The 26,816-nt window shown below is 51.8% G+C and overlaps 1 protein-coding gene across 1 annotated transcript in view; it reads left to right on the forward strand.

Moving 5' to 3' along the window:
• The first annotated feature begins 9,399 nt into the window (after positions 1 to 9,399).
• Positions 9,400 to 26,816, forward strand: part of PCSK4 (proprotein convertase subtilisin/kexin type 4) — a 133,289-nt gene continuing 115,872 nt past the window's right edge. Inside the window, exon 1 of the mRNA XM_075353171.1 lies at positions 9,400 to 9,604. Within this exon, the coding sequence (XP_075209286.1) occupies positions 9,443 to 9,604 (162 nt within the window). The 5' untranslated portion in view covers positions 9,400 to 9,442. The remainder of the gene's footprint in view (positions 9,605 to 26,816) is intronic.

Genomic DNA, 26,816 nt, shown 5'->3' on the forward strand with positions numbered 1-26,816 from the left:
CATCTTGTCCCCATCCTGTAGTAATGTTCCTATCCTATAGTGCTGTGCCCATCCTATAGTAATGTCCCCAGCCTTGTCCCCATTCTATAGTCATGTGCCCATCCTAGTCCCTATCCTATAGTAATGTGCCCATCCTAGTCCCTATCCTATAGTAATGTCCCCATCCTATAGTAATGTGCCCATCCTAGTCCCCATCCTATAGTACTGTGCCCACCTTGTCCCCATCCTATAGTAATGTGCCCATCCTAGTTCCCATCCTACGGTAATGTGCCCACCTTGTCCCCATCCTACAGTAATGTCCCCAGCCTTGTCCCCATTCTATAGTCATGTGCCCATCCTAGTCCCTATCCTATAGTAATGTCCCCATACTATAGTAATAATGTCCCCATCCAATAGTATTGTACCCATCCTTGTAATGTCCCAATCCTATAGTAATGTCCCCAGCCTTATCCCCATCTCATAGTAATGTGCGCACTTTTTCCCCATCCTATAGTAATGGGTCAGCAGCCCCCCTCACCTTCCACAGACGCCAGAGAGAAGCTGAGGGGAGTGGTCTGCGGCCCCAGATCCACAGTGATTGGAGAGATCGGTCACAAGGCCGGTCTCTCCAATCAGAGCTGGGGGCGGGTGAAACACAGGTCACCCAGCTCCAGCCAATAATCAGGGCTACAGCTGCACTAATCATGGCTGGATTTCAATGTTTCAGCGATTTTCAATGGCTGAAACATTAGTGGCTATGATTGGCTGAGCGGCGTTCGTCAGCCAATCACAGCCTCCGTAGGTCCGGGGAGGAGACACCACCCCTCCTGAGGTCAGGCAGAGGTCCCCTCCTCCCCGAATCTAAGGTATTTGCAGCGATCGCAGCCACCGGGGCTGCGATTTCGCCATGACGTACTGGGTACGTCATGGGTCCTTAAGTACCAGAAAGCCATAATGTACCCAGTATGTCATAGGCCGCTAAGGGATTAACCACACACACACACACACACACACACACCATTCTTCTCACCTGTCCCGCGCTCCCTCGGCTGCCTCATCTCTGCTTCGTGCGGCCCCCAGGCCCGTGCCCCCGGTCACTATCGCGGCAGGTGCAGTGTCACTGTCAGTGATTTATGTGAGATGATTGTATTGCCGGCACGAAAGCGCAGCGCCGGCAACACATTCATCTGACAAAGTGCAGACAGTGGCTGCGGCCCCTGCACCTGCGCGACAGTGAACAGGGGCACGGGCATGGGGGCCACACGAACTAGCCTGAGGGGCCGCATGCGGCCCGCGTGTTTGAGACCCCTGCTCTATAGCCTTTGCTTACAGGGGATTCCATTGTACATTACAACGCACATTATTACGCTCACAGCCTTCCCCCCCCGCTCGCTCTCACGAGCCCGCAGCCTTCCCGCTCCGCTCCCACGGGCCCGCAGCTTCCCCCTCCGCTCCCACGGGCCCGGAGCTTCCCCCTCCGCTCCCACGGGCCCGGAGCTTCCCCCCTCCGCTCCCACGGGCCCGGAGCTTCCCCCTCCGCTCCCACGGGCCCGGAGCTTCCCCCTCCGCTCCCACGGGCCCGGAGCTTCCCCCTCCGCTCCCACGGGCCCGGAGCTTCCCCCTCCGCTCCCACGGGCCCGGAGCTTCCCCCTCCGCTCCCACGGGCCCGGAGCTTCCCCCTCCGCTCCCACGGGCCCGGAGCTTCCCCCTCCGCTCCCACGGGCCCGGAGCTTCCCCCTCCGCTCCCACGGGCCCGGAGCTTCCCCCTCCGCTCCCACGGGCCCACAGCTTCCCCCTCCGCTCCCACGGGCCCACAGCTTCCCCCTCCGCTCCCACGGGCCCACAGCTTCCCCCTCCGCTCCCACGAGCCCACAGCTTCCCCCTCCGCTCTCACGAGCCCACAGCCTTTGCCTCGCTCTCACGAGCTCACAGCCTTTGCCTCGCTCTCACGAGCTCACAGCCTTTGCCTCGCTCTCACGAGCTCACAGCCTTTGCCTCGCTCTCACGAGCTCACAGCCTTTGCCTCGCTCTCACGAGCTCACAGCCTTTGCCTCGCTCTCACGAGCTCACAGCCTTTGCCTCGCTCTCACGAGCTCACAGCCTTTGCCTCGCTCTCACGAGCTCACAGCCTTTGCCTCGCTCTCACGAGCTCACAGCCTTTGCCTCGCTCTCACGAGCTCACAGCCTTTGCCTCGCTCTCATGAGCTCAGAGTATTCCCGACATCACCCTCCCCTGGTCTCATGAGCTTACAGCTTCCCCCCCCGCTCTCATGAGCTCACAGCTTCCCCCCCCCCGGTCTCATGAGCTCACAGCTTCCACCCCCCACCTCATGAGCTCACAGCTCCACCCCCCACCTCATGAGCTCACAGCTCCACCCCCCAACAACACCCCCTTCGCTCTTATGAGCTCACAGCTTCCCCCACACCACCACCCCCCCTGTTCTAACGAGCTCACAGCTTCCCCACATCACCCAGCCCCTGCTCTTCAGCTCACACCTTCTACCCCCTCACTCATGAGCTCACAGCTTCCCCCCCACCATCACTGCCCCACTTTCATGAGCACACAGCTTATTTCCCACCATCACTCTCCACTCTCATGAGCACACAGCTTCTTTCCCACCATCACTCTCCACTCTCATGAGCACCCAGCTTCTTTCCCACCATCACTCTCCACTCATGAGCTCACAGCTTCTTTCCCACCATCACTCTCCACTCTCATGAGCTCACAGCTTCTTTCCCACCACCACTCTCCACTCATGAGCACACAGCTTCCCCCACACCACCACTCATGAGCTCACAGCTTCCCCCACAACATCACTCTCCACTCTCATGAGCTCACAGCTTCTTTCCTACCATCACTCTCCACTCTCATGAGCACACAGCTTCTTTCCCACCATCACTCTCCACTCATGAGCTCACAGCTTCTTTCCCACCATCACTCTCCACTCATGAGCTCACAGCTTCTTTCCCACCATCACTCTCCACTCATGAGCTCACAGCTTCTTTCCCACCACCACTCTCCACTCATGAGCTCACAGCTTCTTTCCCACCACCACTCTCCACTCATGAGCACACAGCTTCTTTCCCACCACCTCTCCACTCTCATGAGCACACAGCTTCCCCCACACCACCACTCTCATGAGCTCACAGCTTCTTTCCCACCATCACTCTCCACTCATGAGCTCACAGCTTCTTTCCCACCATCACTCTCCACTCTCATGAGCTCACAGCTTCTTTCCCACCACCACTCTCCACTCTCATGAGCTCACAGCTTCTTTCCCACCACCACTCTCCACTCTCATGAGCACACAGCTTCCCCCACACCACCACTCATGAGCTCACAGCTTCCCCCACAACACCACTCATGAGCTCACAGCTTCCCCCACAACATCACTCTCCACTCTCATGAGCTCACAGCTTCTTTCCTACCATCACTCTCCACTCTCATGAGCACACAGCTTCTTTCCCACCATCACTCTCCACTCATGAGCTCACAGCTTCTTTCCCACCATCACTCTCCACTCATGAGCTCACAGCTTCTTTCCCACCATCACTCTCCACTCTCATGAGCTCACAGCTTCTTTCCCACCATCACTCTCCACTCTCATGAGCTCACAGCTTCTTTCCCACCATCACTCTCCACTCTCATGAGCTCACAGCTTCTTTCCCACCATCACTCTCCACTCTCATGAGCTCACAGCTTCTTTCCCACCATCACTCTCCACTCTCATGAGCTCACAGCTTCTTTCCCACCACCACTCTCATGAGCACACAGCTTCTTTCCCACCACCACTCTCATGAGCACACAGCTTCTTTCCCACCACCACTCATGAGCACACAGCTTCTTTCCCACCACCACTCTCATGAGCACACAGCTTCTTTCCCACCACCACTCTCATGAGCTCACAGCTTCTTTCCCACCATCACTCTCCACTCATGAGCTCACAGCTTCTTTCCCACCATCACTCTCCACTCTCATGAGCTCACAGCTTCTTTCCCACCATCACTCTCCACTCTTGAGCTCACAGCTTCTTTCCCACCACTACTCACATGAGCTCACAGCTTCTTTCCCACCATCACTCTCCACTCTCATGAGCTCACAGCTTCTTTCCCACCACTACTCTCATGAGCTCACAGCTTCTTTCCCACCACCACTCATGAGCTCACAGCTTCTTTCCCACCATCACTCTCCACTCATGAGCTCACAGCTTCTTTCCCACCATCACTCTCCACTCATGAGCTCACAGCTTCTTTCCCACCACCACTCTCATGAGCTCACAGCTTCTTTCCCACCACCACTCTCATGAGCTCACAGCTTCTTTCCCACCATCACTCTCATGAGCTCACAGCTTCTTTCCCACCATCACTCTCATGAGCTCACAGCTTCTTTCCCACCATCACTCTCATGAGCTCACAGCTTCTTTCCCACCATCACTCTCATGAGCTCACAGCTTCTTTCCCACCATCACTCTCATGAGCTCACAGCTTCTTTCCCACCATCACTCTCATGAGCTCACAGCTTCTTTCCCACCATCACTCTCATGAGCTCACAGCTTCTTTCCCACCATCACTCTCATGAGCTCACAGCTTCTTTCCCACCATCACTCTCATGAGCTCACAGCTTCTTTCCCACCATCACTCTCCACTCTCATGAGCTCACAGCTTCTTTCCCACCATCACTCTCCACTCTCATGAGCTCACAGCTTCTTTCCCACCATCACTCTCCACTCATGAGCTCACAGCTTCTTTCCCACCATCACTCTCCACTCTCATGAGCTCACAGCTTCTTTCCCACCACCACTCTCCACTCTCATGAGCTCACAGCTTCTTTCCCACCACCACTCTCCACTCTCATGAGCACACAGCTTCCCCCACACCACCACTCATGAGCTCACAGCTTCCCCCACAACACCACTCATGAGCTCACAGCTTCCCCCACAACATCACTCTCCACTCTCATGAGCTCACAGCTTCTTTCCTACCATCACTCTCCACTCTCATGAGCACACAGCTTCTTTCCCACCATCACTCTCCACTCATGAGCTCACAGCTTCTTTCCCACCATCACTCTCCACTCATGAGCTCACAGCTTCTTTCCCACCATCACTCTCCACTCTCATGAGCTCACAGCTTCTTTCCCACCATCACTCTCCACTCTCATGAGCTCACAGCTTCTTTCCCACCATCACTCTCCACTCTCATGAGCTCACAGCTTCTTTCCCACCATCACTCTCCACTCTCATGAGCTCACAGCTTCTTTCCCACCATCACTCTCCACTCTCATGAGCTCACAGCTTCTTTCCCACCACCACTCTCATGAGCACACAGCTTCTTTCCCACCACCACTCTCATGAGCACACAGCTTCTTTCCCACCACCACTCATGAGCACACAGCTTCTTTCCCACCACCACTCTCATGAGCACACAGCTTCTTTCCCACCACCACTCTCATGAGCTCACAGCTTCTTTCCCACCATCACTCTCCACTCATGAGCTCACAGCTTCTTTCCCACCATCACTCTCCACTCTCATGAGCTCACAGCTTCTTTCCCACCATCACTCTCCACTCTTGAGCTCACAGCTTCTTTCCCACCACTACTCACATGAGCTCACAGCTTCTTTCCCACCATCACTCTCCACTCTCATGAGCTCACAGCTTCTTTCCCACCACTACTCTCATGAGCTCACAGCTTCTTTCCCACCACCACTCATGAGCTCACAGCTTCTTTCCCACCATCACTCTCCACTCATGAGCTCACAGCTTCTTTCCCACCATCACTCTCCACTCATGAGCTCACAGCTTCTTTCCCACCACCACTCTCATGAGCTCACAGCTTCTTTCCCACCACCACTCTCATGAGCTCACAGCTTCTTTCCCACCATCACTCTCATGAGCTCACAGCTTCTTTCCCACCATCACTCTCATGAGCTCACAGCTTCTTTCCCACCATCACTCTCATGAGCTCACAGCTTCTTTCCCACCATCACTCTCATGAGCTCACAGCTTCTTTCCCACCATCACTCTCATGAGCTCACAGCTTCTTTCCCACCATCACTCTCATGAGCTCACAGCTTCTTTCCCACCATCACTCTCATGAGCTCACAGCTTCTTTCCCACCATCACTCTCATGAGCTCACAGCTTCTTTCCCACCATCACTCTCATGAGCTCACAGCTTCTTTCCCACCATCACTCTCATGAGCTCACAGCTTCTTTCCCACCATCACTCTCCACTCTCATGAGCTCACAGCTTCTTTCCCACCATCACTCTCCACTCTCATGAGCTCACAGCTTCTTTCCCACCATCACTCTCCACTCTCATGAGCACACAGCTTCCCCCACACCACCACTCTCATGAGCTCACAGCTTCTTTCCCACCATCACTCTCCACTCTCATGAGCACACAGCTTCTTTCCCACCATCACTCTTCACTTTCATGAGCTCACAGCTTCTTTCCCACCACCACTCATGAGCTCACAGCTTCTTTCCCACCACCACTCATGAGCTCACAGCTTCTTTCCCACCATCACTCTCCACTCTCATGAGCACACAGCTTCTTTCCCACCATCACTCTCCACTCTCATGAGCACACAGCTTCTTTCCCACCATCACTCTTCACTTTCATGAGCTCACAGCTTCTTTCCCACCACCACTCATGAGCTCACAGCTTCTTTCCCACCACCACTCATGAGCTCACAGCTTCTTTCCCACCACCACTCATGAGCTCACAGCTTCTTTCCCACCATCACTCTCCACTCATGAGCTCACAGCTTCTTTCCCACCACCACTCTCATGAGCTCACAGCTTCTTTCCCACCACCACTCTCATGAGCTCACAGCTTCTTTCCCACCATCACTCTCATGAGCTCACAGCTTCTTTCCCACCATCACTCTCATGAGCTCACAGCTTCTTTCCCACCATCACTCTCATGAGCTCACAGCTTCTTTCCCACCATCACTCTCATGAGCTCACAGCTTCTTTCCCACCATCACTCTCATGAGCTCACAGCTTCTTTCCCACCATCACTCTCATGAGCTCACAGCTTCTTTCCCACCATCACTCTCATGAGCTCACAGCTTCTTTCCCACCATCACTCTCATGAGCTCACAGCTTCTTTCCCACCATCACTCTCATGAGCTCACAGCTTCTTTCCCACCATCACTCTCCACTCTCATGAGCTCACAGCTTCTTTCCCACCATCACTCTCCACTCTCATGAGCTCACAGCTTCTTTCCCACCATCACTCTCCACTCATGAGCTCACAGCTTCTTTCCCACCATCACTCTCCACTCTCATGAGCTCACAGCTTCTTTCCCACCACCACTCTCCACTCTCATGAGCTCACAGCTTCTTTCCCACCACCACTCTCCACTCTCATGAGCACACAGCTTCCCCCACACCACCACTCATGAGCTCACAGCTTCCCCCACAACACCACTCATGAGCTCACAGCTTCCCCCACAACATCACTCTCCACTCTCATGAGCTCACAGCTTCTTTCCTACCATCACTCTCCACTCTCATGAGCACACAGCTTCTTTCCCACCATCACTCTCCACTCATGAGCTCACAGCTTCTTTCCCACCATCACTCTCCACTCATGAGCTCACAGCTTCTTTCCCACCATCACTCTCCACTCTCATGAGCTCACAGCTTCTTTCCCACCATCACTCTCCACTCTCATGAGCTCACAGCTTCTTTCCCACCATCACTCTCCACTCTCATGAGCTCACAGCTTCTTTCCCACCATCACTCTCCACTCTCATGAGCTCACAGCTTCTTTCCCACCATCACTCTCCACTCTCATGAGCTCACAGCTTCTTTCCCACCACCACTCTCATGAGCACACAGCTTCTTTCCCACCACCACTCTCATGAGCACACAGCTTCTTTCCCACCACCACTCATGAGCACACAGCTTCTTTCCCACCACCACTCTCATGAGCACACAGCTTCTTTCCCACCACCACTCTCATGAGCTCACAGCTTCTTTCCCACCATCACTCTCCACTCATGAGCTCACAGCTTCTTTCCCACCATCACTCTCCACTCTCATGAGCTCACAGCTTCTTTCCCACCATCACTCTCCACTCTTGAGCTCACAGCTTCTTTCCCACCACTACTCACATGAGCTCACAGCTTCTTTCCCACCATCACTCTCCACTCTCATGAGCTCACAGCTTCTTTCCCACCACTACTCTCATGAGCTCACAGCTTCTTTCCCACCACCACTCATGAGCTCACAGCTTCTTTCCCACCATCACTCTCCACTCATGAGCTCACAGCTTCTTTCCCACCATCACTCTCCACTCATGAGCTCACAGCTTCTTTCCCACCACCACTCTCATGAGCTCACAGCTTCTTTCCCACCACCACTCTCATGAGCTCACAGCTTCTTTCCCACCATCACTCTCATGAGCTCACAGCTTCTTTCCCACCATCACTCTCATGAGCTCACAGCTTCTTTCCCACCATCACTCTCATGAGCTCACAGCTTCTTTCCCACCATCACTCTCATGAGCTCACAGCTTCTTTCCCACCATCACTCTCATGAGCTCACAGCTTCTTTCCCACCATCACTCTCATGAGCTCACAGCTTCTTTCCCACCATCACTCTCATGAGCTCACAGCTTCTTTCCCACCATCACTCTCATGAGCTCACAGCTTCTTTCCCACCATCACTCTCATGAGCTCACAGCTTCTTTCCCACCATCACTCTCATGAGCTCACAGCTTCTTTCCCACCATCACTCTCCACTCTCATGAGCTCACAGCTTCTTTCCCACCATCACTCTCCACTCTCATGAGCTCACAGCTTCTTTCCCACCATCACTCTCCACTCTCATGAGCACACAGCTTCCCCCACACCACCACTCTCATGAGCTCACAGCTTCTTTCCCACCATCACTCTCCACTCTCATGAGCACACAGCTTCTTTCCCACCATCACTCTTCACTTTCATGAGCTCACAGCTTCTTTCCCACCACCACTCATGAGCTCACAGCTTCTTTCCCACCACCACTCATGAGCTCACAGCTTCTTTCCCACCATCACTCTCCACTCTCATGAGCACACAGCTTCTTTCCCACCATCACTCTCCACTCTCATGAGCACACAGCTTCTTTCCCACCATCACTCTTCACTTTCATGAGCTCACAGCTTCTTTCCCACCACCACTCATGAGCTCACAGCTTCTTTCCCACCACCACTCATGAGCTCACAGCTTCTTTCCCACCACCACTCATGAGCTCACAGCTTCTTTCCCACCATCACTGTCCACTCATGAGCACACAGCTTCCCCCACACCACCACGCTCTCATGACCTTTCCCAGGAGCCAACTGCTTCCTTAGTGATTAGGTGAGATACCCAGAAGGCTTTGTGTACGGCCTGACCTTTGACCTCACAGCACAAGGAGCCCGGGCTGTGTGACTTGCCGCCTCCTGGGAGCAGGTGGTAGTGCGCATCATGCAGTGCCGCGCAGTGGTCGCCGCCATAGCTCTGCTCCTGTGGCTGCCTCGTGTGCTGGCACTGCGGGTATACACGAATAGCTGGGCAGTGAGAGTGCCCGCGGGTGCAGAGGAGGCGGAGAGGATCGCCAGGAAGTTTGGCTTCATCTATATGGGGCAGGTGATCAGTACTGGAAAACGGCCGCTAGGGAGCGATGTGTGACTGACACTAGCGGACTGCTGGCCCATACACACGCAACATGGGCTGTTTATCACGATATATCGGACGCCAGCTGCGACATGGGAAGGGAGAAATCGGGGCTTTGCCCATAGCACCTGATGAAAGTGTGGAAAACTGGAAGCTTGATGTTGTTAAGAGCAACAGGATGGTTTTAAAGTGGGAGTGGGCTCCTGGTATAATGTCCCCCTCAGGTGGGGACTGATGCCATGCTGTGATACCAATGCCACTCCCCTCTCAGACCCTTATTGGGGGTAGAAGCATGTCTGCTCCAGGGTCTACATGACAAATCGCTCCAAAGACGCTTGGAAATGATGTGGCCTTAGGCTGCTTTCACACATCCGGCTTTTGCAATGCGGCACAATCCGGCACTTTGCAGGAAAACCGCAACCATTTTTTTTTGCTGCCGGTTGCGTTTTTCCTGCATAGACTTTAATGAGTGCCGCATTGTGCCGCATGGGCTTGCATTCGGTCCGGTTTTTGCCGCATGCGGCAGATTTAGCCGATGCGGCGGCCGGATGGAACGTTCCCTGGCACGTTTTTTTGCTCCGGCAAAAAAAAAACGCATCGCGCCGCATCCGGCCGATGCGGCGCTTTCCCCAATGCATCCCTATGGATGCCGGATGCGGCGCGATGCGGCAAAACCCGCATCCGGCCGCCGCATGCGGTTTTTGCCACTGCGCATGCTCAGTAGCATGCCGCAAGCGGCAAAAACCGGACCAGCCGCATGTAAAAAACTTATGCAAAGGATGCGGTGTTTTCACCGCATCCGTTGCATAGGCTTCACAGCCGGATTGAGCCGCACTGCTCAAGCCGGATGTGTGAAAGCAGCCTTAGAAGCCGCTTGCTTCACCTTCACATGAACGCCCATTCCTTGCTTCACCTTCACATGAACGCCCATTCCTTGCTTCACCTTCACATGAACGCCCATTCCTTGCTTCACCTTCACATGAACGCCCATTCCTTGCTTCACCTTCACATGAACGCCCATTCCTTGCTTCACCTTCACATGAACGCCCATTCCTTGCTTCACCTTCACATGAACGCCCATTCCTTGCTTCACCTTCACATGAACGCCCATTCCTTGCTTCACCTTCACATGAACGCCCATTCCTAGCTTCACCTTCACATGAACGCCCATTCCTAGCTTCACCTTCACATGAACGCCCATTCCTTGCTTCACCTTCACATGAACGCCCATTCCTAGCTTCACCTTCACATGAACGCCCATTCCTTGCTTCACCTTCACATGAACGCCCATTCCTTGCTTCACCTTCACATGAACGCCCATTCCTTGCTTCACCTTCACATGAACGCCCATTCCTTGCTTCACCTTCACATGAACGCCCATTCCTTGCTTCACCTTCACATGAACGCCCATTCCTTGCTTCACCTTCACATGAACGCCCATTCCTTGCTTCACCTTCACATGAACGCCCATTCCTTGCTTCACCTTCACATGAACGCCCATTCCTTGCTTCACCTTCACATGAACGCCCATTCCTTGCTTCACCTTCACATGAACGCCCATTCCTTGCTTCACCTTCACATGAACGCCCATTCCTTGCTTCACCTTCACATGAACGCCCATTCCTTGCTTCACCTTCACATGAACGCCCATTCCTTGCTTCACCTTCACATGAACGCCCATTCCTTGCTTCACCTTCACATGAACGCCCATTCCTAGCTTCACCTTCACATGAACGCCCATTCCTAGCTTCACCTTCACATGAACGCCCATTCCTTGCTTCACCTTCACATGAACGCCCATTCCTAGCTTCACCTTCACATGAACGCCCATTCCTTGCTTCACCTTCACATGAACGCCCATTCCTTGCTTCACCTTCACATGAACGCCCATTCCTTGCTTCACCTTCACATGAACGCCCATTCCTTGCTTCACCTTCACATGAACGCCCATTCCTTGCTTCACCTTCACATGAACGCCCATTCCTTGCTTCACCTTCACATGAACGCCCATTCCTTGCTTCACCTTCACATGAACGCCCATTCCTTGCTTCACCTTCACATGAACGCCCATTCCTTGCTTCACCTTCACATGAACGCCCATTCCTTGCTTCACCTTCACATGAACGCCCATTCCTTGCTTCACCTTCACATGAACGCCCATTCCTTGCTTCACCTTCACATGAACGCCCATTCCTTGCTTCACCTTCACATGAACGCCCATTCCTTGCTTCACCTTCACATGAACGCCCATTCCTTGCTTCACCTTCACATGAACGCCCATTCCTAGCTTCACCTTCACATGAACGCCCATTCCTAGCTTCACCTTCACATGAACGCCCATTCCTTGCTTCACCTTCACATGAACGCCCATTCCTAGCTTCACCTTCACATGAACGCCCATTCCTTGCTTCACCTTCACATGAACGCCCATTCCTTGCTTCACCTTCACATGAACGCCCATTCCTTGCTTCACCTTCACATGAACGCCCATTCCTTGCTTCACCTTCACATGAACGCCCATTCCTTGCTTCACCTTCACATGAACGCCCATTCCTTGCTTCACCTTCACATGAACGCCCATTCCTTGCTTCACCTTCACATGAACGCCCATTCCTTGCTTCACCTTCACATGAACGCCCATTCCTTGCTTCACCTTCACATGAACGCCCATTCCTTGCTTCACCTTCACATGAACGCCCATTCCTTGCTTCACCTTCACATGAACGCCCATTCCTTGCTTCACCTTCACATGAACGCCCATTCCTTGCTTCACCTTCACATGAACGCCCATTCCTAGCTTCACCTTCACATGAACGCCCATTCCTAGCTTCACCTTCACATGAACGCCCATTCCTTGCTTCACCTTCACATGAACGCCCATTCCTAGCTTCACCTTCACATGAACGCCCATTCCTCGCTTCACCTTCACATGAACGCCCATTCCTCGCTTCACCTTCACATGAACGCCCATTCCTCGCTTCACCTTCACATGAACGCCCATTCCTCGCTTCACCTTCACATGAACGCCCATTCCTCGCTTCACCTTCACATGAACGCCCATTCCTTGCTTCACCTTCACATGAACGCCCATTCCTTGCTTCACCTTCACATGAACGCCCATTCCTCGCTTCACCTTCACATGAACGCCCATTCCTCGCTTCACCTTCACATGAACGCCCATTCCTCGCTTCACCTTCACATGAACGCCCATTCCTCGCTTCACCTTCACATGAACGCCCATTCCTCGCTTCACCTTCACATGAACGCCCATTCCTCGCTTCACCTTCACATGAACGCCCATTCCTCGCTTCACCTTCACATGAACGCCCATTCCTTGCTTCACCTTCACATGAACGCCCATTCCTTGCTTCACCTTCACATGAACGCCCATTCCTTGCTTCACCTTCACATGAACGCCCATTCCTCGCTTCACCTTCACATGAACGCCCATTCCTCGCTTCACCTTCACATGAACGCCCATTCCTTGCTTCACCTTCACATGAACGCCCATTCCTCGCTTCACCTTCACATGAACGCCCATTCCTCGCTTCACCTTCACATGAACGCCCATTCCTCGCTTCACCTTCACATGAACGCCTATTCCTCGCTTCACCTTCACATGAACGCCTATTCCTCGCTTCACCTTCACATGAACGCCTATTCCTTCCCCATCACCCCCCGGGGATTTTCCGCCCCCCCCACCCCTTTTCTGAGAGCCATAACTTTTCTATTTTTCTGTCAGTATAGCCCTATAAGGGCCTGTTGTTTGGGGACGAGTTGTACTTTTGGACGACACCATTCATTCTGCTCCATATTGTACGTGAAAATGGGAAAAAATTCCAAGGGCCGTGAAATTGTAAAAAAAAAAAAAAAGTGTAATTGCATGATTGTCTTTTGTTATTCACCGTGTTCACTGTATGGTAAAGCTGAGCTGATATTCTGATTCCCCAGGTCAGTGCGGGTTCATAGATACCAAACGTAGTTTTCTCTAAGTGGTGAAAGAAATTCAGAAGTTTGTGTAAATGTGTTTTTGTCACCATTTTCCACGACCCGTAGCGTTCTCAATCTTTGGGATCTGGGGCTCTTGTGTAGCTGCGATGTTTTGGTCGCCTGTTATTGCACTTTTATGCAATGTTACGGCAATCAAAAAAATGTAATCTGCGGTTTGGAAATTTTTTTCTCCGATCAGAAAGTGATTTTTATATGTTTATAGATTTCTGAATGCGGCGATACCAAATATGTATATTTTTTATTTTATTTTCAATGAGGCAAAAGGGGGGTGATTCAAACTTTTTTTTTTTTACCTTAATATTTTTTAAGACTTTTTTTTTTTTTTTTACTTCGTTTTACTAGTCACCTGAGATGACTTTATGATTACGCAGTCCGATCATTTGTGTATGTATATGTATGTATGCTGGTGTAATGTGAAAAAAATGTGTAAATGTTCACAGGGAATGAATTCTTTTTCAAGGCCACACACACCCTTAAAAAAGTATTCAGACCCTGTGAGCTTTTCCTCATTGTTTTTAATGTTACACCGACAAGCTTACATTTATTCTATTGGGAGTTTGTGTTATATACCAAACACTATGTAGCAATTGTGACGTGTAAAGTAAATTATACATGGTTTTCTAAATATTTTACAACTATATATCTGAAAATTGTGACATGGATTTGTATTCAGCCCCCCTGAGTCACTACTTTGTAAGGCCATGTGCGCACGTTGCATAATTTCATGCAGTTACGTTGCGTATTGTACTGCAACGTAAACTCATGCGTCCTGAGTCCCCTGCACAAACTATGAAGATTGTGCATAATCCATCCGCACGTTGATTTTATGAATGCAGTGATTTGAATGCTGAAATATTGATCCAAATCGCTGCGCTCAAAAAAGCAACATGTCACTTCTTCCGTGCGCTTTGGATGCGGCTCCCGCTCTGTTTATGGGAGAGGCTGCATCCAGAGCGCATGAAATCGGCATCTATTCTGCAGACACACTGCATCCATTACACAGTGTTTCTGCAGCGATTTGAAGCGCACATGCACTGCCAAATTGCAGATTTTTCAGCATGGACACTACACAATGTGCACACATAGCCTTTAGGCTGTGTCCGCACTTTGCTTTTTTTCATGCGTTCTGCAGCGTTTTGAGCTGCAGCGTTTTCATGCCAAAATGCATGCGTTTTGATTTTCCAGCAAAGTCTATGGGAAATGGGGATTTCTTGTCCCCACTTTGCTGTTCAAAACGCAGCGTTTAATTTGCATAATTTTGGGCAAAAACTGCGTTCAAAGAAGCAGCATGTCAATTGTTTTTGCCATTTCCCATTGAAATCAATGAGTTGTTGAAAATCGCTGCCAAAATGTTAAGCAGTGCAGTTTGCATTGCATTATTATTGCGATCAACATGTTTTTTTTAACATAACAAAGGCAGGTCTTTCGTCTTTCTCTCTCGGTCGGTCTCTCTCTCTCGGTCGGTCGGTCTCTCTCTCTCTCTGTCCATGTCGGTGTGACGCCCTGGCACAGCCAGGGTGTCACAGAAAGAGTTAATCCTCCTTGGTAATCTGATCTCACACGGTGCAGCATGACAAAGCACAGCCCCAGTGTAAGGGAAAAGCAGAGGAGAGGGGAGGGGCTGGAGCAGACAGTGTGTGGAGGGCAGACAGGACGGAAGTCTGAAGTGTAGCTCCCGGCTGGGAGTGAAGGGGCTCCAAGAGGGCCGGGGCAGGCCGTAGTGAGGAAGGGGCCAGAACAGGTAGCCGGAGCCGGGCGGTGGCCCCTCGGTACCTGGGTACCCGGATCACTACAGGGGAGTGAAGTCCCCGTCCCCGGCTGAGGAGAAAGAGGAAGAGAGAGAGGAGAAAAAGGCACTTTACTGCAGGGAAAGAACAACCAGGGCTGCTGCACTGTGTGTGGGATACAAACACCCCCGTACCGAAGGCTGCGGACACCGGCAATTCTTAGTTCACCAGTGACTCCGTGTGGCTTTATTGTGAGTACACTCGTGCCCTCGGGCACTGCACTGCAGCACTGCGCCCTGCCGCCCCCTGCTTACCCCATCATCGGGCCCCGGGACAACCAACCCCCCTACCCACGGAGGGGACATAACAACTACGCTGCTCCCTGTCATCGCTCCTGGGATCCCCTTCCAGAGCAGCGGTGGTGTTCCACCATCACCACAACCGTGGGTGGCGTCACGGACAATCTCCCCTAACAAAACCCCTTTTACTGTGGAGCCTGGGATCACAGACCGGGTCACGCCACCGTGATACCCGCAGAAGTGACTCTGTGGCCCGGATCTGAGTACCCCTGGTCCCCGGGCGAAACATTTGGCGTCACGAACAGGATCGAACCCATCCAGTTATCTGGAGGAAGTGCGCCTTATTCTGGACTGTCAGCGGTGATCCGCTGCAAAAATCTTAAAGTCACCATCTTTGCCGCCATTTTGGGCGCGAAAATCTCCCGCCCAGCACCTTCTTCCCCAAGCGTTGGGCGCGAAAAAGAGGCTCCGCCCCCCGAGAACGCGGGCGGAAGTGAAGCTCCGGAGGACCGGAAGCGAAAGGGAAACTTTAAAAGTTGCTGGAAGGACTGCTCCCGAGTACCAAGGGGGAGCAGTAGAAAGGAACCGCAGCTTATGTGACAAGGACTGTAAGGGCAGGGACGCCAGGACTCTGCCAGCATTTGGTTCCTGGAAGAGGCCGCCGCAGCGATGCACCGAGCCGTTACCCCTGTTACCGGTAGCGGAGCCCGCAGCGCCTGTTGGGGAGGACCCAGACCTGGGGTCCCCAGGCCTCACCTTTGTCACCACCCTGCCACCGGCCCCGGCAGTCCGCCCGGCCGCGACGGAGATGACGACGGCTCCGGCAGTCCGCCCGGCCGCAACGGCAGCAAAGTACCGGTCCCGTTGACCAATCTGGAACCGTGTCTGGACTGGGGTCAAGGGGTGCTGCCTGGGTTTTAGGGGCAGCACCAAGGCTAGGTTGTTTGGGTGGGTGACTGAAGGAACCGTTACCCTGTTATTATTAAAAGTGTTGGACTGTTACTGCAATGTTAAAGTGATGTGCATCCCGTTTTGGGAGGATTGAAAATGTTTGATGTTTTATCTTTTCCAGTTTAATAAAATGTCGGTGCCTAGCCGGCCCGAGGACGGGCCGTGTTTTACCAAGGGGGTGTGTGACGCCCTGGCACAGCCAGGGTGTCACAGAAAGAGTTAATCCTCCTTGGTAATCTGATCTCACACGGTGCAGCATGACAAAGCACAGCCCCAGTGTAAGGGAAAAGCAGAGGAGAGGGGAGGGGCTGGAGCAGACAGTGTGTGGAGGGCAGACAGGACGGAAGTCTGAAGTGTAGCTCCCGGCTGGGAGTGAAGGGGCTCCAAGAGGGCCGGGGCAGGCCGTAGTGAGGAAGGGGCCAGAACAGGTAGCCGGAGCCGGGCGGTGGCCCCTCGGTACCTGGGTACCCGGATCACTACAGGGGAGTGAAGTCCCCGTCCCCGGCTGAGGAGAAAGAGGAAGAGAGAGAGGAGAAAAAGGCACTTTACTGCAGGGAAAGAACAACCAGGGCTGCTGCACTGTGTGTGGGATACAAACACCCCCGTACCGAAGGCTGCGGACACCGGCAATTCTTAGTTCACCAGTGACTCCGTGTGGCTTTATTGTGAGTACACTCGTGCCCTCGGGCACTGCACTGCAGCACTGCGCCCTGCCGCCCCCTGCTTACCCCATCATCGGGCCCCGGGACAACCAACCCCCCTACCCACGGAGGGGACATAACAACTACGCTGCTCCCTGTCATCGCTCCTGGGATCCCCTTCCAGAGCAGCGGTGGTGTTCCACCATCACCACAACCGTGGGTGGCGTCACGGACAATCTCCCCTAACAAAACCCCTTTTACTGTGGAGCCTGGGATCACAGACCGGGTCACGCCACCGTGATACCCGCAGAAGTGACTCTGTGGCCCGGATCTGAGTACCCCTGGTCCCCGGGCGAAACATTGGTCTCTCCCTCCCACCCCCTCTCTCATACTCACCGATCCACGATCACTGGCGCGGCGCTGCACGGTGTTCTCACTGTGGCGGCTTCTCTTTTGAAAAAGCCGGCCGTTCATTAATCCATCACTTATTCCCTGCTTTCCCCGCCCACCGGCGCCTATGATTGGTTGCAGTCAGACACGCCCCCACGCTCAGTGACAGCTGTCTCACTGCAACCAATCACAGCCGCCGGTGGGCGTATCTATATCGAGCAGTAAAAATTAAATAAATAAATAAATGAACAAAAAACGATGTGCGGTCTCCCCCATTTGGATACCAGCCAGGGTAAAGCCATACGGCTGAAGGCTTGTATTCTCAGAATGGGGAGCTCCACGTTATGGGGAGCCTCCCAGCCTAACAATATCAGCCAGAAGCTGCCCGGAATTGCCGCATCCATTAGATGCGACAGTCCCGGGACTATACCGGCTCATCCCTAATTGCCCTGGTGCAGTGGCAAACGGGAATGGGATAATGAGTTAATGGCAGCAGCCCATAGCTGCCACTAAGTCCTTGGTTAATCATGGCAGGCGTCTACCAGAGATACCTTCCATGATTAACCTGTAAGTTAAAGTAAATAAACACACACATCCAAAAAATTCTTTATTTGAATGTAAAACACCCTCTTTCACCACTTTATTAACCCCTCAAAAACACCTCCAGGTCCGATGTAATCCACGCAACATCCCACGACGCTTCCAGCTCTGCTACATCGGAAGCTGACAGGAGCGACAGTAGAACACCGCTCCTGTGAGCTCCATGCAGCAACTGAAGTGAGTCACGCGATCAGCTGTGCTGTCACTAAGGTTACTCACGGCCACCGCTCTCAGGTGGAAGACTGCAGCTGTGGCCGTGAGTAACCTGAGTGAAAGCACAGCTGATCGCGCGGCTCACTGCAGTCACTCAGGGGATTTGCGATCACAGGTGAGTCCTTCACGTGTAACCGCAAATCAAGCCGCGGCACACGCACAGAGCTGCGCGATCACAATGAAGTCAGGTGAAGTTCATCCGAGTTCATTCTGATCGCGTGGCTCTGTCCCGCAGCCAGCCATGACAGTGCGGTCCCACTCGGCTCTGCTGCAAGTCTATGGGGATGCTGCAGAGCCGAGTGGGTGCGTACTGTGAAAAATGTGCGTTCTGGATGCTTTTCCCTCTCTGGCTATGGCAGAGCAAGCATCCAGAATGCATGAATTCTCTCCAGGAATGTCCGCACTTTGCGTTCTACCGAATGCATCTCAGAACGCAGCTTTTTCGGCTGCGTTCTGAGACGCACACGCAGTGACTTTCACGCTGCAGAATTGAACGTAAAGTGCGGACATAGCCTTAAGCCTGCTTTACACGTTGCAATTAGTTGTACAATCGCATTTGCGATGTGACACGCCCAGGTCGCATACGGGATCTTATGAGATTGCACGTAGGTCGTTCATTTGCTGTCACACGAGCGTTAGTAGTCTATGTTAAATTGATCAATTTTATGTGCGATCCTTTAGATCATGTGTTCTGTGACGTATGCATTGGGCACCTTTTTTTTTTTTATTTATTGACTTGACAAGCGTGTGTAATGTGTAGGGATGCGTTTTTACTATGTCATCTGCCATTCAGCTCTGCTACATGGCCGCTAACAGCAGACACAGACAGCCATGTAGCAGAGCTGAATGGCAGATGACAGCAGACACAGACAGAGCCGCACTGTTAGAATGAACTCTGGTGAACCTCACCCGACTTCATTGTCATGCTGCGGCTCTGTCTGTGTCGCGCCCTGATTAGCGCTCACCCGTGAAGACTCACCGGTGACCGCTAAACTCCTGAGTTTAGCAGCCCTCTCTCATATACTCACTGATCCCCGGCTCTGCACGGCATTCACACTGCTCCGGCGGCTTTTACTGTTTTGAAAAAGCCGGCCGCCCATTAAACAATCTCGTATTCCCTGCTTTCCCCGCCCACTGGTGCCTATGATTGGTTACAGTGAGACACGCCCCCACGCTGAGTGACAGGTGTCACACTGCACGCAATCACAGCAGCCGGTGGGCGTGTCTATACTGTGTAGTTAAATAAATAATTAAATAATTAAAAAAAACGGCGTGCGGTCCCCCCCAATTTTAAAACCAGCCAGATAAAGCCATACGGCTGAAGGCTGGTATTCTCAGGATGGGGAGCTCCACGTTATGGGGAGCCCCCCAGCCTAACAATATCAGCCAACAGTCGCCCAGAAATGCCGCATATATTAGATGCGACAGTTCTGGGACTGTACCCGGCTCTTCCCGATTTGCCCTGGTGCGTTGGCAAATCGGGGTAATAAGGAGTTATTGGCAGCCCATAGCTGCCAATAAGTCCTAGATTAATCATGTCAGGCGTCTATGAGACACCTTCCATGATTATTCTGTAAATTACAGGAAACAAACACACACACCCGAAAAAATCCTTTATTAGAAATAAAAAACACAAACATATACCCTGGTTCACCACTTTAATCAGCCCAAAAAAGCCCTCCATGTCCGGCGTAATCCAGGATGCTCCAGCGTCGCTTACAGCTCTGCTGCATGGAGGTGACCGGAGCAGCAGAAGACACATCCGCTCCTGTCACCTCCACGCAGCTAATGAAGACAGCCGCGCGATCGGCTGAGCTGTCACTGAGGTTACCCGCTGTCACTGGATCCAGCGGTGGATGCAGCGGTGGCCGCGGGTAACCTCAGTGACAGCTCAGCTGATCGCGCTATTGCCTTCATTAGCTGCGTGGAGGTGACAGGAGCGGCGATGTATTCTGCAGCTCCGGTCACCTCCATGCAGCTGCGCTGGAAGCGACGCTGGAGCATCCTGGATTACGCCGGACATGGAGGGCTTTTTTGGGCTGATTAAAGTGGTTAACCAGGGTATATGTTTGTGTTTTTTATTTCTAATAAAGGATTTTTTCGGGTGTGTGTGTTTGTTTCCTGTAATTTACAGAATAATCATGGAAGGTGTCTCATAGACGCCTGACATGATTAATCTAGGATTTAGTGGCAGCTATGGGCTGCCATTAACTCCTTATTACCCCGATTTGCCAACGCACCAGGACAAATCGGGAAGAGCCGGGTACAGTCCCAGAACTGTCGCATCTAATGTATGCGGCAATTCTGGGCGGCTGTTGGCTGATATTGTTAGGCTGGGGGGCTCCCCATAACGTGGAGCTCCCCATCCTGAGAATACCAGCCTTTAGCCGTATGGCTTTATCTGGCTGGTTTTAAAATTGGGGGGGGGACCGCATGCCGTTTTTTTAAATTATTTAATTATTTATTTCACTACACAGTATAGACACGCCCACCGGCTGCTGTGATTGGGTGCAGTGTAACACCTGTCACTCAGCGTGGGGGCGTGTCTCACTTTAACCAATCATAGGCGCCGGTGGGTGGGGATAGCAGGGAATACGAGATTGTTTAATGGGCGGCCGGCTTTTTCAAAACAGTAAAAGCCGCCGGAGCAGTGTGAATGCCGTGCAGCGCCGGGGATCGGTGAGTATAGGAGAGAGGGGGATAGACTGACATGGACAGAGAGTGAGGGACAGAGATAGTGACCGACTGACAGAGATTAGTGAATGACAGACATTGTGAGGCGCTTCAGAACGCAGCTTTTCAGCTACGCTCTGAAGCAGACCTTTTTTAAGCTGCGGTGCAGAGCGCACACCTGCACACATAGCCTCAGACACCAAAATCGTATGAGGGATGTCACACGTTACAATTGACTAGGTTCGTGCAACAAAACGCTCAATTCTAGACAAAGATACGATGTGTTTGCGATCAACGGTTTTGCGTTCAATCCTGATCGCACGTAGATGTCACACGCAGATACCTCACAAACGATGCCGGATGTGCGTCACTTACAACTTGACCCCAACGACGGATTGTGAGATATATTGAAGCGTGTAAAGCGGGCTTTAGACCAGCTTTCACTGCAATTACTGCTGCAATTTCTTGCAATGTCTCTGCCAGCTTTTCACATCTAGAGGCTGGCGTTGTTGCCCATTCTTCTTTGCTAAATAATTGATGCTCCGTGAGATTGGATAGAGATCTTCTGTGAGCAGCAATTTTTGCACCCATCCAAGCATTAACTGTCCCTGTATACACTAGCATAGATAAAGAGATCTTTAGAAAAAGGATTTCTAAAGAACTTTTATCTTATCTTAATCATACCTCCCAACCGTCCTGGATACAGCGGGACTGTACCGGATTTCAACGGTTGTCCCGGTGTCACGATCGTGAGGCTTTTGTCCTGTGGCTCCACCCACCCGCTCTCTCCCTGTTTGACTTACTCCCCCTCCTAATGCAAATGAGCCGAGCAGAGCCGAGCGCTGCTTCACTGCTCTGGCTCTGTGCTGCCGCTGTTATGGGTGGGCGGCAGCAGCACTTTCCTGGCTGCCGTCGCTTTAAATCGGCACCTGCAGCTCAGCGTGCACTGCTCTCAGCTGAGCTGCTTGTGTACGGATGTGCATCTGTGGGCGGAGGTACCGAGCAACATGCTAAGCTCTGTCCACAGATAAAGAGACTGCAGGAAGAGGAGTTGAACACCAAGGAACGCTGTATGTGACCCCCCCACCTACCCAGAGCTGTATGCCCCAACCCCCTCCTCACCAGAGCTATATGCCTCCAGTCACCCCCCTCACCACATCTGTATGGCCCCCTCACCAAATTTGTATGCCCCCCCACCAGATCTATATACCCCCCAGCACCCCCCAGCTCTGTATGCCTCCAGCCCCCTCCCACCAGATATGTATCCCCCAGCCCCCCCTCACCAGATCTGTATGCCCCAGCAGCCCTCTCCTCACCAGAGCTATATGCCTCCAGCCACCCCATCACCAGATTTGTATGCCCCCCAGCCCCCACACCAAATTTGTATACCCCCCAGCCACCCCACCAGATCTATATGCCCCCAGCTCTGTATGCCTCCAGCCCTTTCCCACAGATCTGTATCCCCCAGCCCCCTCTCACCAGATCTGTATGCCCTAGCCCTCTCCTCACGAGAGCTATATGCCTCCAGCCACCCCCCCCCTCACCAGATCTGTATGCCCCCCAACCCCCACACCAGATTTGTATGCCCCAGAGCCCCCACACCAGATCTATATGCCCCCCAGCACCCCCCAGCTCTGTATGCCTCCAGCCCCCTCCCACCAGATGTATCCCAGCCCCCCTCACCAGATCTGTATGCCCCAGCCCTCTCCTCACCAGAGCTATATGCCTCCAGCCACCCCCCCTCACCAGATCTGTATGCCCCAGCCCTCTCCTCACCAGAGCTATATGCCTCCAGCCACCCCCCCTCACCAGATCTGTATGCCCCAGCCCTCTCCTCACCAGAGCTATATGCCTCCAGCCACCCCCCCCTCACCAGATCTGTATGCCCCAGCCCTCTCCTCACCAGAGCTATATGCCTCCAGCCACCCCCCCCCCCCTCACCAGATCTGTGTGTCCCCAGCCCCCCCATCAGAGCTGTATGTGCCCCCAGAGCTGTATAAGCCCCAACACCAGAGCTATATGCCCCTTAGTAATATCTATGCTACCAGTTATTTATATGCCCCACAGTAAAGTGTATTTCCCCCAGTAATGTGTGTACCCCTTAGTAACGTGTATGCCCCTCAGTGAAAAACACAGACGTTCTTCACTGACGTGTTAAACACGCATATGTCCCTTCATACTCCGTGATTCACGGCACACAGTGGTTGTCCATGTGCAATCCATGATACATGATCCGTACTCTGTGATTGCACATGGACATATACTCACCTGCCCCCGCTCCTGCTCTCCATGGTGCTGAAGAGTCCCGCGATTCAGCATCCATCCACCGCTCTCTCACCTCTGCAGCTACTTCCGGGTCGGCTCTAGCTGCATAAATAAATATGCATGCCATAATGAGCCAGGCAGGAAGAAGCAGAGAGCAGCAGCCGAACTCCGCATCACTGGAGAAGGTGAGTTGAAAAAGCTTTTTATTTTAAATGTCCATGTTTTTCTGGTACGTGTTTCACGGATCACACCATAGTGTGGTCCGTGCGACATCAGTGATGCCAGAAAAAAAAGACATGTTTCTGTGCGTCAATCACGGATACGCATGTAAGCCACACGGAGACACGGTCAGTGAAAAATCACTGATGTGTGTGCAGACCCATTGATTATAATCAATGCGTAGGTCAGTGATTCTGGTACGTATAAAAACTAGCACATACATACCAGAATCACTGACATCTGAAACAGGCCTAATATGTATGCCCCTCAAGTACTGTCTATGCCCCCAGCCCCTCCTGTGCTGAATATACTGTAGCCCCCAGCCCCTCCTGTGCTGTGTATACTGTAGCTCCCAGCCCCTCCTGTGCTGTGTATACTGTAGCCCCCAGCCCCTCCTGTGCTGTATATACTGTGTGTATGTGTGTATATATATATATATATATATATATATATATATATATATATATATATATATATATATATATATATATATATTATGAGTATATAAAACCCCCACCCTCCCTTGTGATACATACACAGCGGTGTCAGTGGGCACTGTGCGTGGCTAGGTCTGTTAAAGTGATGCCAAGTGATCACATGCCGAGGAGGAGCTGGATAGAGACAAGCGGGGTAAGTGAGTGCGGCTGCTGCCGGCTTCCCCATATTATTACCTCCAATGTGTGTATATGTATGATGTATATATCTATGTATGTCAGTGCAGATGACTGTGTATAGATTTGTCTGTTTATATGTATTTTAGGGAATTTGTCTTCAAATACCGTATGTACCGTATATGTGCGTATGCCTTTGCCCACGATCAGGACTCAATGTGTCCTGGAGGCAGCGGGTCCTGACCTGTGAGGCTGCACGTCTCCTCCGCAGGAGAACACAGCTGTCTGTGCCCACGATCAGGACTCGCTGTGTCCTGGAGGCAGCGCGTCCTGACCTGCGGGGCTGCACGTCTCCTCCGCAGGAGAACAAAGGAGATCGCAGCTGCCTGTGCCCACGATCAGGACTCGCTGTGTTCTGGAGGCAGCGGGTCCCGACCTGCAGGGCTGCACGTCTCCTCCGCAGGAGAACGCAGCTGCCTGTGCCCACGATCAGGACTCACTGTGTTCTGGAGGCAGCGGGTCCCGACCTGCAGGGCTGCACGTCTCCTCCGCAGGAGAACGCAGCTGCCTGTGCCCACGATCAGGGTTCAGTGCGCTGTGGTCTCCTGCTGTGTTCTCCCTACGGAGGACGCATGCAACTGCAGCAAACAATTGATATGCCGCAGTCTGGAAAGATGCTCCACAGGTCAGTGTTTGCTGCAGAAAAAACAAGCACAATGGGCAGGAGATTTCTAGAAATCCCTCCACTGCTTGTACTGTACAATGCAGCGTTTTAGACACAGCAAAAACACGCTACATCCAAAATGCTGCAAATACTGATCGTGGGCACGCAGCCTTAAACAATGTGATCAGCAGTGCTGAAAAGGATTGGATGTGGGCGTGACAGATTGCAAAATGGGTGTGGTTAGGGGCGTGGCTTAAAATTGCCGCGGCACGCTACGCGCGCCACATTCTTTGTCCCTCTTTCTCATCTTTAAATGTTGGGAGGTATGTCTTTATGAGCACAGGGACTAGTCTCAAGGGTGTTATATCCCCCGACTAGCCACCCTCTTAGCATGTTATCCCGCCCACAGGGGTGTACTAACATGTTATTCAGTGCAGTGTCACGAGCGGTGATGTTCGTACCTGTGTTTGCTGAGACTGGGCTTCTGAATGCCTGGCACTTTCAGTCAGACCAGGGGCAGACACTGACAGCTTGGGGTCCCTGTAAAACAAATGTGTTTGGGCCCCTCTTCTAGTGACCAAGCTACAGATTATACAGTGTGTATATATATTATATAGTCTCTCTTAGTATGTATATTACCTCCTCTTATTACATAGTGTTCTCTCTTATCTACAGCGCTGTCCCTTAGATATCAGATTCTTCTTATTTTTGTTACTAATGAAATGACTGTTGATGGAATATGGGAAGCCTTTTCTGGAGGAGGCTGGTGGACTGGTCTCATCAAATGCTTGTCCATCAGCCGTTATTTTATATCTAACTAAAAAGCACTCTATGTAATAGAGAGGGCGGTATGAATAACAAAACAGAATACACTCTGCAAGGCCCACTACACATGTCCGTTTAAAAAACGCACATGTTGCACAGGCCATTTTCTCCCTCCGTGTATGATCCATGTGACATGTGTTGGAAATGGACACATGACACGGAGATGAATGGTTTGGATATGTAAAAGGTGTGCAAAGATAGATAAATGATTGATAAATAATAAATATATAGCTTGTACAGCTATTTAGCTAGATAAATAATTAAATTGAAAAAACGGCGTGAGCTCCCCCGTATTTTTGATAACCAACAAAGTAAAAGCAGATAACTGTGGTCTGATATTGTCACACTGGGAAGGTTCGTGCTTATCACACCCTTCCCAGCCTAAAAATAACAGCATGCAGCCGCCACTTTGCCCAGCTCTTCCATATTGTCATGGTGTGTTGGCAATTGGGGTTATGGTTGAGGTCAGCTGTCAAGCCCAGGGGTTAATAATGAAGAGCTGTCTATCAGACAGCCCCATTACTAACCCAGTAAGTGTCAAGAGGAAAAACACAAAAACATTTTGGCTAACAGCTGGTATTTTTAGGCTGGGAAGGGCCCAATATGCATTGACCTTCCCAGCCTGATAATATCAGCCCACATATGTCTGCTTTACCTTGGCTGGTTATCAAAAATAGGTGGGACCTCTTGCCATTTTTTTACTTAATTATTTATTTGGCTAAAGAGCTGTACAAGCTATGTAGCCATGTATGCATCTGCCTGTCTGTCTATCTTTGCACATCGTTTACACATAAAAAACGTAATTTGTGTCATGCGTTTTTACATGTATGTGTCACACGGATGCCATCTGTCTGCTGTATGTGTTTCATCCATGCTGCTGGTAAAAAAATGGATATGTGTGAAGATACCCATTGATTTTAAGTAGTATGCGCATGAATGTATCTCCAGTGCATGTGAAAACGGACACCACGTACTCGAGACACAGATATGACAAGGGGGCCTAAGGGACAGTGCTATACATAACAAGAGATATTACTGTGTATTAATGGGATGGCACTGTGCATAATAGACTACTCACAAAAAGTTAGAGAGATCT

The sequence above is a fragment of the Anomaloglossus baeobatrachus genome, chromosome 1 (genome assembly GCF_048569485.1).
Source record: "Anomaloglossus baeobatrachus isolate aAnoBae1 chromosome 1, aAnoBae1.hap1, whole genome shotgun sequence".
NCBI lineage: Eukaryota > Metazoa > Chordata > Amphibia > Anura > Aromobatidae > Anomaloglossus > Anomaloglossus baeobatrachus.